At 40.9% G+C, this 17,240-nt stretch overlaps 2 protein-coding genes across 2 annotated transcripts in view; one reads left to right on the top strand and one right to left on the bottom strand.

Moving 5' to 3' along the window:
• The first annotated feature begins 4,545 nt into the window (after positions 1 to 4,545).
• gja10a (gap junction protein alpha 10 a) lies at positions 4,546 to 10,094 on the top strand. Its single transcript, XM_030391519.1, has 3 exons — positions 4,546 to 4,732; positions 7,165 to 8,604; positions 9,554 to 10,094. The coding sequence occupies exons 2-3, from the start codon at positions 7,204 to 7,206 to the stop codon at positions 9,590 to 9,592; spliced, it is 1,440 nt and encodes a 479-aa protein (XP_030247379.1). The 5' UTR covers positions 4,546 to 4,732; positions 7,165 to 7,203; the 3' UTR covers positions 9,593 to 10,094.
• An 11-nt stretch (positions 10,095 to 10,105) lies between these two features.
• The window catches only part of bach2a (BACH transcriptional regulator 2a), a 39,645-nt gene continuing 32,510 nt past the window's right edge, over positions 10,106 to 17,240 (bottom strand). The window contains exon 5 of the mRNA XM_030391518.1: positions 10,106 to 17,120. Coding sequence (XP_030247378.1) covers positions 16,740 to 17,120 — 381 coding nt within the window. The 3' untranslated portion in view covers positions 10,106 to 16,739. The remainder of the gene's footprint in view (positions 17,121 to 17,240) is intronic.

The following is a 17,240-nucleotide window of genomic DNA, read 5'->3' as shown; positions in this document are numbered from 1 at the left end:
ACCAAAAGGAAGAAGGACTGGTTTCTAACATAGATGTGGTGATTTAAGATGTTTTACTCTACGTTTCTCTCCCTCTGGAACATTCTCCAGTGGGGGAAGGCTTAATGGGGAACCTTATCTGTGTGTTCTTCTCCTCACATGTCCAACTGTTATTTACGATCGTTGTTGTTCCTGGGTCTGACATACCATTCGCCCTTTCAGTCTTCTGTTCTCACCCAAAAGTCTTAAATAACAAATAAACTACATCTCAATTTCTTAAATTTAACGGATCCCGAAATAGAAAAATCTGTCATTCAACAGGTCTTTCTTATGTTATTGTGAAGCCCAAATGAAGTTTATTACTCAATAAGTTTGAGGTCAACGGAAACCCCCTCCCCTTTGTCGAGGGAGGAGAGATTTGAAGATCATCATTCCTTGTGTAATACTTGTATTATTTACCAGTTAAATGTCTGATATGTTTTGTTAAAGATAGAAATACAAGGAATATGTATAAGTCCTTGGTTCTACTGTGTGTTGTATACTTTATTGTCATATGTTGTATACTTAAGTGCTTCATGTCTTAATCAGGTTATAATTCTTTTGAATGACAAATGATCATTATCATGTTGCATCTTTTCACGAAGGCAAACATTCGACTTTTAAGATGGTGAAGTTTTGGGAAGGTTAAAACACGATTTCGAAATGTTAAATACAAATAGTATAGTTAGATTAACTTTTGGGAGCCTCAACTCAGATCACAGGAGGTGTGACACTGTCAGCCGGGCCCCCCTGCTGCAGGTCATAAAAACAGACACTCTCCCCTGCTCCTCCTCTCTCATTCCTCTTCTCTTCCACCTCTCTTCTTCTCCGGACACGCTCTCCCCCTGTCCTCTTCTCCCCCTGCTTCTTCTCCCTCTTCTTCTTTCTTCTCTTCTTTGTTTTTCATTTTTATTTTATTTTTATTTTTAAAGTAATCTTTACTTTTATTTTTGCAACAAGCTAAGACACGCGAATTGAATCCCTACTTTAAGTATTCACTTTTATTCAAGTTTTTAATAGGACAAATTCTTTTCTTTTTTGATTTTATACTGTTAAAGTATCACCGCCTGATCCAGAAGAAGTTGAATTAGTTTCAGAATCAGAACTTGACTACCACTATTTGAAACCACCAACAAAAGTCTTTTTCAAGACTGTAATCATCTGATGAAGAACGTTGCAGTCCATCGTCTGCCTCAGAAGCCGTGCAAGGAGTCTCCCTAAATAGAGCCTTTGTGTGCTCCCAGCCGAGATCAACTCTGCCCCCAGCGCTCCCAAGGCGGAAACCCGCTGGGCCTTCGGACCAAGAGTCCCTCAACAGAGTACCGGCCTTCCCTCTGGCTACTGGACCGACGCGCCGTGCCGTGGTCCAACCCAGAACTCTCAAAGAGACCAAGCTTCAGTGCCTCCTGACGCCCAGACAAAACAGGCTGAACGTCTTCATACAGCTGGATCCACACACGTGAGAATGAGTGGTGTCTAAAGTTCTGACTTCTGTCTAAAGTTCTGACTTCTGTCAAAGTTCTAACTTCTATCTTATGAACTTAAAAGAATTAAGATTAGGGTCTCGTTAGTATTAAAAGATTACTCCCGTAATATTTAATATATAAAAACCCGACCCTTTAACTTTACCATCTACCGACGGTCACACGACTTTATTACTTTCCTAATTGCAGTCTTTACATTTTCTGTTATCTGTTGTTCGTCTAAAATTGTCATGTCTTTTATTTTACCCAAATGATTTAGTCAATAAACATATAATCGTTTGTCTTTGTCTGGAACTTAATTTTAATATGGAGAACCGATGGATACGTGCAAAGAATTCACTACTTCAGAATATTGAGACTGAATATTGATTGATATTGAATAAATTGATTTTGAATGGACTCTAACTGTCCAAGCCAACTGGTACAGTTAGGTGTTTGGAATAATGTCCTCCGGATTATTCCAATAACTAAACACGGAGGTGGTGCGCCCTTTAACGAGTGTAATATTAATTGCTAGTGATTAATAATCATATATATATCAAAGTAGTGTGTGAGCAGTGTCTCCTACATCATATATTTATGGTGCTGCCCATGTCAGGACCGCACACCATAGTATCCTACAATCTGGACAGGTGAGGCGTTGCAGTTGTTGCCTCGTCTAGATTGTCAGTATCACTTCAATATTCAGCCATGACTGTGGAAAAAACTTCTTAAAGGCAGTTCCTCTAGGTAAACTCAGAACTCTTCTCTCCAACCTTCGTCTTCCTCATCACAGTTAATTCTGTCTCTACTGTTCAGTACAGACAACATGCCCTTGTGTTACCAGTACATCACTATAACTGCATCAGGATAATTATTATGGAAGTAGTATTTTGATATTATAGTTGACTGTAATGGAGCTAATTATAGTTTAATAAAGTATCACTATCTAAGCCCCGTATTTGTGTGTATCATTATATTTGTATGTCAAATACATGTAATGCAGTAAAAAGTACATTTCTCTGACGTTGCATGAAAAAGAAAAACTCTGTTGTGCTCTGTTAAGAAGAAAGCCCTAACCATGAAGCGAAGACCAACATGTGGGTGAGCTGAGGTCTGATGTCAACAAACACACAGACTGGACAAACTCCCGCCCCGCTGCTCAGCTGTCAGTCAGCCATGGGCCATGAAGCAGCCGCTGGTTGTGTAACCCAATGATCCTGCTGTGACATCTGGCATTATTTTGGCCTCAGCGACCACAGCCGCAGTTTCTGAAGGGAAAATCAAATCAATGCTCCATTGACTCTGTCAGAGCGCGATGGAAACCTAATTAAAGGCCCTCCAGGCACAGCTGGTCATTTTATGCAGCCAAGCACCGGGGCTCTCAAATCAAGCCAGTAATATGTACTATTGCTTTACTCTGTGCACTGAGGGAGGGGGTCTGTGGGCCTCCCTCACCACCATAGTGTCGGCACTCAATATGTTCAAACCTCATGCCTGTGTACTCTTTAACAGTGCTTTGAGACGTGCATCCTGCTCTAAACCACAGTACCTCCTCAGAACAGCATACAGAACTCATTTTACTGTGAAAGACATTTACACGATAGATGTATGAGAAATAATAATTTTTCTTTGAGGGAAATTAGACAAATATACATCATATACCCATTGCAATGCCATGTTTTTTTTAAAAGCTGCAATCAATATTTTTCCATTAATGACTGAAAATGACCTAAAACTAGCAATTTAGAGCAAATCATAATGGAACTGTTTACTGAGATAAGAAATCAAGTGAGAAGTAGTCTCATTTTCTCATAAACTTACATACAATCAGACTTGTATTTGCAACCAGTGGAGCTGCTCCCTGCTGGCCATTAGAAAGACGACTCTCTTCAGACCAGACCACTCTGTCCACGTATGATGTTTATGTGTCTACCTGATGAGTTTAAAGGTCCAGTGTGTAGAATTTAGGGGGGGTTCAGGAGCATAAATGAAAGATGACTGTAAAGACTTCAAAGAACAAAGGGGTCGCTGAGAGACTGAGGTTAGGCCTGATGGTCTGACGCGCTTAACAAAAGAAGTCACTGAGAGTTCCAAAATAAGTTCAACGTTTTATTAATACGTTTTATACTTTAAAAAGATGATCAAACTCATGACAAAGTCCACAAACTCATAATCAAAGTAATCACAGTGATCAAAGAAACATGTTGGTCAATATAAAATACAGCGACCCAGCTCGCCCTCTCTCTCTCAGGTGACTATATTAACTAATAACCCCGCCCACATCCATGTGACCCTAATTAACATGACCACATAATAAAATATCATAACCAAAACAGACAACACCAACAGTAACAATCTCCCTTCACCGTATTACTAATAGAAAAACCTACAGTGACACTCATAATCATGTTTTCATTAGTGTAAAAGCTCAGTAGAGTTGAGCTGGTGACAGTTCTCTGCAGGGACACCACAAGAAGTGACGCCTTTAAAATTACACATAACCATTTAACTAGTTGTGAATATAAAAATGTTGAATCAAACTGAAAATCCTCATTTCCTGTCATGATCTTACCGGTATGATGTTTATGTCATTTACACATGAAGACTTCTGCACTGTCCCTGCACAAACTCTGCTCGATTGAATCCACACAACAGGGATGCCAGGCAGTCATGCATGCATGTACATGGACTGACATGCATAACCTCCACATCCTAAATTAAAAGCTGTGGGCAGGATGGCAGGTACATGATCCATGAAACCACATTAGATAGGTGAACGGAGATAAGCTTGGCTGTCAAGGCCTCCCTGTTGGCTCATGTACATCTTTATGATGAAGGCGCCACTAGTAGGATCTATGTGAAAGACAAACCATAAAAATATCATAACTCTTTGTAAGAGAGGGTGATATTGATGGCACTGGTTGGAGTTGGCACTGCTGCCGCGGGAGAAGGGCGGGCGGTGGGGGGCATTGTCCCGTCGGGAGGTGATCGATACTAACATCCTGTGAACCCTGCATGTAACACGGGAGAGCACTGGCAACTCAAAGGCAGCCACATCACTCACAGACACACAGGGAGACAAGGACAGAGGACAGCAGAGGGATGTGGACTGAAGTTTGGGGCCGGCACAAGAGGACCACCAAACAGCTCCATGGGGTAGCCATACAGACAGAGCCAGATCCTGGGACGCTTGTATAAACATGATGAAGTGCATCAAGAGGCAAAGAGGGAGCCCATACGAGTGATATGTAAGTGCTGCTCAAATGGCTGATTCTTTGAGAGGAGTTTGCTGTTATGCCATGCTCCCAAAAGACCAGGAATGACTTGTGTAGTGTATTATTGGCCTCAATAGTCTTTGAACTGTCACTCTCTTTAAAGTTAATGTGAAAGGAAATAATACTTCCAGCTGAAAGTTTGACCTACCAACACAAAAGCATTTATTTTCCATGTTGAGCGACGGGACAGTCCACAGTGAAACAGAATGTGCATGTTATCTCTATGACGCTGTGCAGCTCAATGTTATTGAGTGTGTGATGCCCCGCCATCAGCACTGGTCATGGCACCGACATATTTGAAAAGAGGATGACCTGCTCATGCATGTCAATGTCATGACTGTTTCGACTAGCTCTGTGGTTTTTCAAATTCTATTAAAAGATCAACTTTAGTTCGAGCAATAAATGATTGGAATTAAGTTGTCTTCTCTTAAACAGGTGTTTTAAACCATAGACTATATAATCAAACAAATGCTTGCCTGCAGCCATTTCAATATTCTGGGGCACAGTATAAGCCCTATATTCAAATCAAACTCTTATGAATACATTTCTTTAAAGTCAAAATCTTCATTCTCTCTCTTCGTCGATATCGTTGTCAGAGCATTTTATTTTAAAATATGTACAAAAAATACATATGTACATACAGATTCTGCTTCAGGGTGGGATTCCTGTGTACCACGCAGTACATATGTGAGCTGACTTATACGTGTGGTCATTAAGTTGCCAGACCACACAATGGCACCTTCCTTCTTCTCTTTGGTTCCACACTTGCTCGGGACAAACTCGCTTTTCACTTCAACTGTACAACACATGATTGACAGTTTCAGTCGCTACACCTGATTGGATGAGCAAACCGATCGCCTGGTTTACTGAGATAAGAAATCTCGGTCACTGCGATTTTACCAATGGAAAAATGAGACAGCTCTCAAATGTATCCACAACTAGCAATGTGAATAAGTTTAGATGTTGATTTCTGAACTCACCTCAGTTTGCTGATTGGTTGGGCAGAACGTTTTTTGATCCTGGCAATATTCCAGATTTTTCTTCTCCGTACAACCTATGAATGTATCCTGCAGTCAGGTAATGTGTCAATCCAAAGATATTTATTCGTATGTGCCCTATTTTTGGATCTCACTGATTGGTTGCATTGTTGGCTGCATTCTCTAGCTTAACTCAACAGTTAACTTGTAGTGTAGTTATGTGTGTTGTGGTTATGATAAGGTAGTTTATAAGCTGTACTTTCCCAGGTAAACACACTGACCTCTGTGACCTGTTTGTCTACCTTCCCAGTCTGTTGCTGCTCCCTTCGGGGTCATTCATACTCTTGAGCCACTCTTTGATGCAGAGCTCACTAGGCTAAGCACAGCACACCGGCCAGGTGTCTGCAGTTCCGCTAGGCGAGCTGCTGCCACCCTGCCCTGCCACTTAGTAGCCCAGAGACACTGCAGTTGCAACAGACAAAGTGTTCAGTGTGTTTACCAGGGAAACGACAGCTAACAATCCACTGTAGCAGCTGCACCGCTGGCTGTTCGTTTTACAAACCAACCACAAGAAAAACGCAGACACAACCCATTAACACCAGACAACCACTGAACATGTAGTTTAAACAGGTCCCACTGATCTCCCCTCCTCTTGATGTCCTGTGCTAAACCAGAGCAATAGAAATCTCCGTCAGATTTTTTGGTTTCTTTGACAGGAACAAGGTGCCCATCAGTTGAAAACCACTTTTCTCGCCTTCTCACGTCAAAAAATTTAAAAAGCTGTCAATGCTTTTGTCATTTAAAAACAACAGATGCAAACCAATCAGTGGCAGAGTAGGGCATGTCTTGCAAGTAAAGCAGTGGCATCCATAACATCAGTGTGCTATCGAGCTCCATTGTTGTCCAAATGCTATTAAAACAGATCAGTGAGCCACACCTGCACTTACACATGTGACATGATCCTTCATTACCATGAACACAGGCCCTACTTTTTCCAGTCCCACAACCACCCCATGCAGCTGGAAATGCACTCAAATGTGGATTAATCCACCACTGGAAATAGTTCTAAGCAAATGCACTTTGACATTTTCTCCTGTAGTAATCCTTTAAAAAAGTGAAGTGGTATGCTCATGGTTACCGTGTATTAAAATGAACAAGTGAATGGCACAAGTGAATTTGGTGAAATTACAACGCAAACTTTCTGTTGTAAACATCTACAATAGCTCCAAGCTAACTTTCAGGTTCAACTTACAGAGTTGTATTCCTGCTCAATGTGGCATTAGTGACATCACACTGCTCCCACTTACGGTTTTCCCGGTCAGACTACTTGTGTTTCTGTAACTGTATCTACCCTTACAATAACATATTTAATATGTATTCCAGCTTTGTGAAAGTAATGTATTGTATGTGCCTGTTATGTCTCCACAGTTCAAGGACATGTGGCATTGAGGCGGTGAGAAGCTGACCATGGGTGACTGGAACCTGCTGGGCAGCATCCTAGAAGAAGTTCACATTCATTCAACCATCGTGGGAAAGATCTGGCTCACCATACTCTTCATCTTCCGCATGCTAATCCTGGGTGCAGCTGCTGAGGATGTATGGGATGATGAGCAGTCCGAGTTTGTCTGCAACACAGACCAGCCAGGCTGTAAGACAGTCTGTTACGACCGCGCCTTCCCCATCTCCCTTATTCGCTTTTGGGTCTTGCAGGTCATCTTTGTGTCTGCACCCTCACTAGTCTACATGGGCCATGCCCTCTACTGCATCAGAACGCTGGAGAAGGTGCGGCACCGCAGACGGTTTCAGCTGAAAGAGGAGATGGACGAGGCTGAGATAGACGAACATAAGCGCATAGAAAAGGAGCTTAAGAGGCTGGACGAGCAGAGGAGGGTGAAGAAGGCTCCTCTCAGAGGCTCTCTGTTGAGAACCTACATCATCCATATCCTAACACGCTCTATGGTGGAGGTGTGCTTCATCCTGGGCCAGTATGTACTCTATGGTATCCAACTGGAGCCACTCTATAAGTGTGACAGGCTGCCTTGCCCCAACAGTGTAGACTGTTACATCTCCAGGCCCACAGAGAAGACCATCTTCATGGTCTTCATGATCGCCATTGCCGGTGTGTCACTTTTCCTGAACATTCTGGAAATATCCCACCTGGGCATCAGGAAAATCAAACAGACACTCTATGGAGAGAGGTACACAGAAGATGACAGTTTGATTTACAAATCCAGGAAGAAGGCGTCCTTACCACATCTCTGTGTAATGAGCAATGTATCACCTCACAATGGGCCTTTGACTCAGACCTTCAAAGTGATTCCAGAGGTGGACACAAAGCCTCCACATTACAACACCGGGTTCAAAGCCCACCAGGACGCACCAAGACACAACAGCTTGGCTCATCTGGGATACAGCCAGACCAGCTATATCTGCCCCCAGCCGAGGATGCCACCCAGGCCTGGCCAGAACTGTGCAATCCAAGCTCCCCAAACCCATGAAGCCGTGGTGGACCACCATCCAGCCTGGGATTCTGCTGTGTCCAATGTGGAGGTTAGCACAACAAACCATCATGAGGGTGAACATTCTCACCCCAGTCATTTGGAAGCTCTGCTGTCCACCAGTACCTTAAGGCCCAGCGCTATCAGAGACATGGATGAGGATGAGCGGAGGGAGTCAGTAGTGAGTGAGGTCTTAAACCCCAACCCCAGAAAGACCAGCTTCATGATCAGACCACCATCTGAGAGCTTGTCCTCCATCAGTGGTTCCACAAGCCCTTCCTTACACACCTCAGAGGAGTCAGATGAACTGGGCTCCCTGGGGGGCGACATGCCCATGATGCCACCTGCAGGAGGCCGAAGAATGTCTATGGCAAGTAAAGAGCAGAAACTGTCTCATGTGACCAGTGACGCTTAACACTGATTGACCTGACAATGTGACAGCAGCTTAGCCATCACCTGGGATTCAGTTAAAAAGACAATGGTAGCATTATGAAGTTGAGTGTTTCGTGTAGGTTAAGTTACCAACAAATTTGGCCGAAATACCCAACACCAGACTAATGTGATGAACAATGAGTGATGAAGAGTCAGCAGCAGAGAAAGAACAGAGACAGAATGCTTATTTATGTCGATCTGAACCATGTCCAATAGATACAGAGATAAAGATATAGATGTAAGAAGCAATCTAAATTCAATTATTTACCTAAAAACATGTTTAAAAATGTTTTAAAAACTGACATTTCAACACAAATTATTGAATAAATGAATACTACTCATATTGAAAATGCTCTATTAGTTTCAGTATGAACAGAACTGTCTTTTATTAACACAGCTAGTATTGGTAATCATTTGAGGATTCATGCTGTCCAGTTATTGTGCAGACAAGGCATTAAACATATCTGCTTCACATTTCACGTATGTTAGAGTCCTGTCAGAAAACACAATGGCGGTTTGAACAAACACTTCACTACATTTATACTGTTGAATAGTCATCTTCTACATCTCCAAAAGAGGTAAAATGTTAGTTAATGTGTTCATAAACCAATCTATTAATTCATCAACCGTTTCTTTCTTTTTCATGTGACGTACTTGGCTCCATTATTTCTTCCATGGACTGATTCTGTAATAAACAGACATAAAGGATTTGTTCATCACTGTTTTTGTTCTGCCCACATTGCTCCAGGTTTAGTAATTGGATCACTGAAACAAGACTTTGTCCTGTTTTACTTGACTTGACTTCTACATTTCCATGCGTACGTTGTGCGTTTTATCTCCAGCAGCAGCTACAGTCTTAGTCAAAGCTTTCTTTTTGTCTTTTTCAGAGCATGTTTCTGGATATCTCCTCTATCATGAAGAAGTGAAGCGACGAGGCTAACATCATGGCCGTAGGAGCTGTGTTCCAGAGGCCCAGCTGGGTCACAAACAGGGTCAAAACTGTATCAATGATCCAGCCATCAACATTGATCCACTGCGCAAGTCACATGGGGCAAAAACCAGTCAGCCAGCCATGATGAGGCAGTGGACTCAGTGCCAAAGCCCAGGCTGTTTTGGATTTGAAGCACCTTATAAAGCCTACTTCTAGGTACAAACAGGAAAGGATTCTATCTTTTTAAAAACATCTTTCCATGTGTCAGCTGAATTCTTGTTTCAAAGATTGTGCAGAAAAGATACAATGAATTATGGAGCAACATCCTCAGAGGTTCAGTTTGCTTCTGTGACCTGAACTTTATAAACTTAAAGTACTTTCTTCTAAGTCGCAGACTTGATTACAGTATGTGTGTATCTGTGTACAGTCATTTATATACAGTAATTTCATGAGAAATGATGATGCTTTGTAATATATTCAGATTAAATGCTTCTTAACAAAACAGAAATCATTTTGTCAACACATATTTAATTGAAGTACACACACCAACACCTCGCCAGAGAATTCATGCTTTCTGTTTTATTTCTCAACAAAACTTGCTGAGGCAAAATGCTGTTTTTTTTTTTCCTTTAAAACCTTTTTCATATCAAATAAACAAAACATGACATGTTGCACAATATTTACAAAAAGATCTAAACAAAACACGGGTCATTTGGACATTCAAAGATAAAAAAGGAAATCAAAAATGCTGAGTCTGCATTTAACAGTCATGTTGCAGGTACTGAAAAAAAGGACACATTAAAAATGGCTCACCAAAATATACAAATACAATGAAGTAACCACTGTAAAAAGTTAGAAACAATGCCACATAAACTGTCTACATGTCTATCATACAGTCCTTACCCATAAGAAGAGGTATGCTGAATTATCCAGGTAGATAAGTGCTTAGAGTCTGTTCAACTTAACTTAAAAAAGCTCGAAAATCAGAATCTGAGATCCAAGTGGCCCCAATTACCCTTCTGTAAACGGATTGGATTAGATAAGTACTTCCTTTAGTGTGCCACTGAGTGCTGTCGTAAATTGAAAGGCATTTGACTCCAAAATACTAATTTCCAGAAGGGAAAACTCTTCCCTGATGCCCACTGCTCAAGGTTTAAACCATAGCTGTTGTGCCCACAGTAGCGCTTCAATCTGACATGTCCAAAAGTGGAAACTCTTCTACTCCATGAAAAAGAAAAAGCACTGTTACAGCCATTTGATTGGCTGTTCAGAATCGTAGTTTGTTGACATGAGTATTCTGATTTCATATACAATATAACAGCATATGGTATGAAGCGCTGGTTCTCAGCCACGCCTGCAGTGACCAAGAGTCTGCAGAGTTTCCTCCAATCTGCTGATGAACCAACACGTTCTCACTGGGAGTTCGGCATCGTCAGTGGCTCAAGCTTCAAACGCCCTATGACGCTCTATCTACCCCTCTAGTGTCAGTGCAGTGCGTGAAGGGCTCCACATTAACTTAGCAAAAATGTTTAGTTCCAGGCACCAGAGCTACTTGGTTAGGTTCAGCAACCTGATCTACTTGGTTAGGTTCAGGCACCAGAGTAACTTGGTTGGGTTCACGGAAAGATCATGTTAGGGTTCAAATAGCTATAGTCAGTCAAGTAACTAACGTAATGTAAGCTGTGTAAGTGATGCAGTTCACAACATTTAGTCAACCTAAGTTACCTAAGTTATGTCATTTATGTTGGTTAACTTAAAAACAAATCACTCTTGGTCCAAAGCAGATGTGAACCCTCTTCACTGGAGGAAAAACTCCATGGTATGTCTCGTCCAACCACTGACCACCGCTGATGTGGACTTTTCTCAGTCTTTATACTATTGCACTGGAGAGGCACTGAGACAAGTTAAACTAGAGAGGTACCTACAGCGTCAAACGTAGAACTGTAAGGCCACTGACCAGACTGCTGCTTTTGATGCGCTAGAGTGAGGTGGAGCTTGATGAACACAGTCAGAGGATCACCTGCTGATATGAGCACATGCAGACTCTTGGTGCTACATGCTACATGGCTAAGAACAACTGTTAGAATATGTCAAAATGGAATTTAAAAGACCAAACCAGTGTTTTTTGCAGTACTTACTGTTCATTGCTGCTTGTGGCCATTCTCCAATTTAAAGTTGTGTTTTTTAACGATGTAAAGGCAGCTATTGCTTTTCAGTGCAGATGGATTATCAGTGTGCAGAGACTTGAAAGTAGCTTTCGTTAGCTCATGTACCACACAGTGAACATCATGTCAGCGTGTACTAATAACCCTTGTTGTTTTGGAGTACTGTGATGCAGTTGTTAGTGAAGATTGATCTGACATTTCTGCTTTACTTTACAACAATAATGTAGCTCTGGCAGCATTAACAGCATGTGACGCATTAGCTAACTCAGGCAAGTTTCAAGTCTCCACCAGTTCATTTTTAGATCATACTGAAATGAAGTAACAACATCAAGGCATCTTTCAGATATCTGCTGGGCTCTACAGAATAATAACACAGTCAGCAGTAATAAAACAGAACATGGAACTGGCAGTCAGTGGGCTGCTGCAGTACAAGAAAGAAACCATTGGTATGCTCCTTTAGATTCTATTATCACCATACTGCGCTGAGCTTACAGATGCTCCTTGTTAATGAGTAAACTAATACTGCTGGACACTGATAACAGCTGTATGGAAGAAGATTGGGGCCTGTGAGGAATAAATGATTAGTAATCTCAATATTAATGTCAGACAGTTCCTTAAACACCTGACTCTCTTCTTTTTTTTTTTACAATGATTATGAAAAGTAACTTTTCATCAAAATTCAATTTTTGTGCTCTAATCATGTTCCATACATGAATCATATTGAAGCTTCCTTCAGTTATCTTTAGCTCAAGTACAGAAATGCAACCGATTCATTCCATCAAGTCAACTTAAACGTTTGGTCCTCTATGATGGTGTATTCCCTTGTGACACAACAACACTGGATAGAGTTCCACATGGCCAATATTACATGAATCGAATAGGATGTAATGGAACAAATAGATTATAAAAATATATATCAAATGCAAACGATATGTCAAGGTAGTCATGAAATTGTAAACAAAAAAAAGGAAATCCAATTACTTTTTAAAACTTATCCTGTTATTATCTCTTTTCATAGTTACTTTTTACTGAAGGCCTTTTTTTCCATTTGAGCAGTTTTTAATTAAAAATGTTTTCTGAACATGTTTTGTCTATTTAAATCTGTGTAATTATTTCACAGTTTAATGGTGATATTACATACTTTATCAGTATGTATTGATATGACTGTTAATTAATTGATCTAATATTGGACACTGGGTCTCCATATTTCCAGAGGGGAAGACGATGATGCCACTGTTTGTTACAAGGGGGACTTCATGAATAGTGAAAGAAAGAGTCTGAAATACAGTTCCACTGGTTGTCTTCCCCTCTGGAGGCTTCATGTTGAACAGCAGAGCAGAGGGGCCTCACTGACTGTTAATGACACTGTGGACACACAGCTGCTTAAAGCTGCAATGTCACACTCCTGTTCCCTTACTGGATAGTCCGGCCTCTGTAACCTCTAAGGCAAGAAGTTGTAGCTGCACTTTTCTCACAAAGTCATCAACAATTTTAACTCATGTAAATAAAAAATGATCAGCTTTTCTATTCAACCTATTTCAAGGTCTTAATGGTATCTTCACAAAACAAGAAGAACAGGTAGTACACACAATTGTAAACATACTCACACCCCTTTAAGTTAAAATAGTACAACTTAAGTACATGTGTGACTTGTAAATGAAGACTTATTTTTTATGAAATTGTCAACAATGAAAAAAAAAATATACAGCCATTAACAACTCCATTCTAAGAAAGGGTTGTTACCTACATTTTACATCTATGCATTTCCTCTACACCCAACCCCGGACAACAGTCCAAATCAATAAATTAACAAGTTCACATTAAGGAATTAAAGTCTATGAAAACCAGCTGAGTCGTGTTCTTCAGTGTACTCTGAACATTTAGTACATTCTGGTGAGAAGATCATTGGCTAACGGGTCCTATGGTGATGTCATGGGCACCATCAGGTCTCTTCAATAATACGAGCACATTTGTTCATGTGTTTACATTTAAGCTCATTTCAGTGTGTTAAAGCTAGCATGGCCGGGCTGCCATTATAATACTGATCCACATGGTTTTCATCTTCGTTTTAAATCCAATCATTTTATATTGGAACAATCCAACAGAATAATAGCAGCCCTTGACAGAATTCCTGGTAACTCGAATGCAATTAAATATTGCAGTTTTAGATTGTAGTTTGAGCTTCCTGTGCTAAACCTGACTTCACGCTGATCCAAAAAAACACATCCAGTATTCAAATGCTATAAACACAATGGGCTGTGTAGCCGACAGTGCAGCAGCAGAGTGCTGGGCAGCAACAGTGCAGATGGCAGCAGCACTCACCCCTGCCACGTGCCTCACCATCGACTTTTCAACAGCAGATGAATTTGGCATCTCCCTAAATCAATAAAGTGCCAGTGTGTTTGTTTGAACTCCACACCATACACTATAAGGGACGCTGATTTGTTCGCTCAGATTGATCATTTTGCTGCGTGTTCCAACAAATTCATATGTGATGTGAGAATTTGAAAATGTAGGTGTCCTACACCAACATACTGTATCAAATACATTTAGTAGGGATATTCGTCTTATGTACAATACAAGAACAGTGCAGCTAAATACATGATTACCATAAGAACAAACACTAAATTCATACTACTTATAACACAATAAATAAATAGATCCAAAAGAGCACTTATGATTTCTTTAAGCTGTTGTTTAAGGTCAACTATGCAGGATTTCTAGGTTTCTTTTTGCAAACAAGTTAGCCTAGCTTAGCGTAAAGTTGTTTACATTTTCAAGCATGCCACAACTGGATAGTTTTAGGGAGGCCTTGAATATTTCCAGCCACGCTTGTGGTGACCAGAGGAGGTTTTATTAAAGCCAAAAGACGATGTTTTCCTAATCATAACAAAGTGTTTTTTGTGGCTAAACCTAAGCAGACCTGAAGCAAAGGGTCTTTATCTTCATTACATAACACTGAAAAGTGAAACCAGATAAATGTTAAGTTGCAACATTAAATAAATGTCCGTGGTTTGCAAAGACGTACATTTATTCTGACCATAAAATCCTGCACAGTATATCTCTAAATGACCACAGCAGTGTGTTTCAGGTTCAGCCCATCTAACATGGATCATTCATACTTTACATTCCAACTATCCATTTTCCAAAGCACCACATAGTGTCATTCATTTGACTCTAAATTCATATATAATGTGTCAATCGACTGGGAGAGTTTCTTGAGATAAGAAATTATATGATATTCATTTCATTCATTCACTGTTTACCTGATATTTGTCTTTGTGTCTTATGTCCAAATATGTGGACGTTTGAAGTCAACTGTCAATAACAGTTGAAAGAAAAAAAAACTGATTTGTTTATCAGAACAAATCTAATTTCTGTGGATGTTACTGTTATTGATTGATACTAATCACATAAAAATAGATACTGTGTTCTAATACAGTGAACATCCAGTCAGTTATTCCAAAGAAAGAACCAGAAAATGATGTTAAAGTTACAATTTGCAGTTCTTATTTTTCTGGGTAAACCTGCTAAATGTTAATGACACGAGATCACTTTAGACGTAATCATGTGAATCAATTTGTTGGGAACTTCATTCTGAATATGTAATGCATTACACACAAGGTATGCTTGACTGTAATGTGCAACTACACAAACTTGTTTGGTGAAGAAAGGTTACATTACCAATACATTGAAATCTAAATATAATTGTACCAATTGGTCTGTATTTCCCTATAACTATTACCATGTGACACAGTCCTGTCTAGGAGCCATCAAGGGCCTTGTTAGAAATGCTTGGAAAACTAAAAACCTGTAAAAAAACAAAAAAACAACACCCAGTTTGACTACATGTATGAAATCATGTAATGATCTCAATATATTTCCAACCAGACTGAGCAGATATGAATGAAATCTACTGAGAAACACGGCAGCATACTTTGGAAAATGGTCAGCAGGAATATAAAGTGACCTTTCCTCTATCTGAACACCATGTGATTGGCTTGAGACTCATTTTACATTGTGTCACCTCCTGGATGAGCTGGGCAGTGCTTCAACTTTGTAATGTCGTCCCGTCTCTTAGCACAATCGATATGAAAAGAAGGGAGAAGAGAAATGTGTAGAAATGTCCATCTGAGTACAAGAAAAAGCAAAAGTGAAGCTTGACAGAAGCAACTTTGCATAATGTGAGTTCATCGAATGCAAAAGTTTAAAAATACACACCTTTGGTAACATTTTACTTTAAAGTCCTGTGTCACTCAACAACTACTGGATCACTAAAACTGTTAAGTCACTGAAGGTAAGCACTTTAATGTGTCATATGCTGTATCATTTAAAGGATGAGTTCAACTTCTGAAAGTGAGCTGTGAGGCTGCCATGTCTGTGAGTACAGAGGTGGAGTCAGGACTGAGTTAGCAAAGCTAGCTAAAGTTCTGGCGATGCAAAATCATACATTTGTAAACTTCTATTCGCAAACACACAGAGACAGTGTGTCTCTCAGTCTGCCTCAGAGTCTGTGATCAGTAGGTTTCTCAACAGAGCCAGTGGCGGTTTATGCTAAGCTAGTACCTAATGAACCAAAAGTAACGTATGCTGACAATGAATTCGGTAAATAAAGATGAATTATTTAGCACATTCGGTTGTATGGTGTGTACTGGAGTAATTATCAAGACTTGACAGGACGGTAAAGTAAAGTGTATGTACATGTGAACAGGGACACTAGTGAACATTCTGAAGAATCCCTGAGTTTAACCTCCCACGATGCACGAGAGAGGGAGGGAAGCTGACAGGAAGAGAAGGTCAGGACGAGACAGAGAGAGAAAGAAGAGAGAGGAGAGAGAGGAAGCTGCCAGTGCTTTTGTTTTATCGCCAGTCCAAAGATACCTGTCCAACAGTATTGCTGAGGAGACAACACTTGTGTCATCCATTAGAAAAGGAAACAAAATACTTTATATATCAAGGTGTGTCTGCCTCCACACTCTAAGTACAGTTCTGTCTCTTCTGTTCCTCCGTTGTGCATTTCTCAGTCATCTCCTGACAGAAATCCACTGTTACAGTGGGGCTACATACTTCCTCGGTGGATCCAAGCACAAGCGGACACTCTGGCTTCTCCTGGCCCGCTTCTGACACCACCACCCCGGGCTGCCTATCCTCCAGCCCCCCCTGACCGGACGAGCCCTCGTCAGAAGAAGGCGACGGTGGGTTGGATGTGAGGTCGATGCTGGCGGAGACGGGGGGTGGCTGAGGGCTCTGCACCTCCCGACACACTTGCTGGGAGAGGAAGGAGAGGTTCTGCCACAGCTCGGACATACAAACCTTCAGCTGGTTGCGCTCGCTCAGCAGCTTCTCCTTCTCGCACACCTGGGTTCATAAAACACAGTTTGATCAGGTCAGCGTGACAGAGAGACTGCTCGCTCCTCAGATCACCTCCGATCAAACATCAGCCAACATACGACCTGTGTTGTGTGTGTGTGTGTGTTA

The sequence above is a fragment of the Sparus aurata genome, chromosome 16 (genome assembly GCF_900880675.1).
Source record: "Sparus aurata chromosome 16, fSpaAur1.1, whole genome shotgun sequence".
NCBI lineage: Eukaryota > Metazoa > Chordata > Actinopteri > Spariformes > Sparidae > Sparus > Sparus aurata.
The sequence above is the reverse complement of the archived record's forward strand: the minus strand, read 5'-3'. Positions and strand labels throughout refer to the sequence as shown.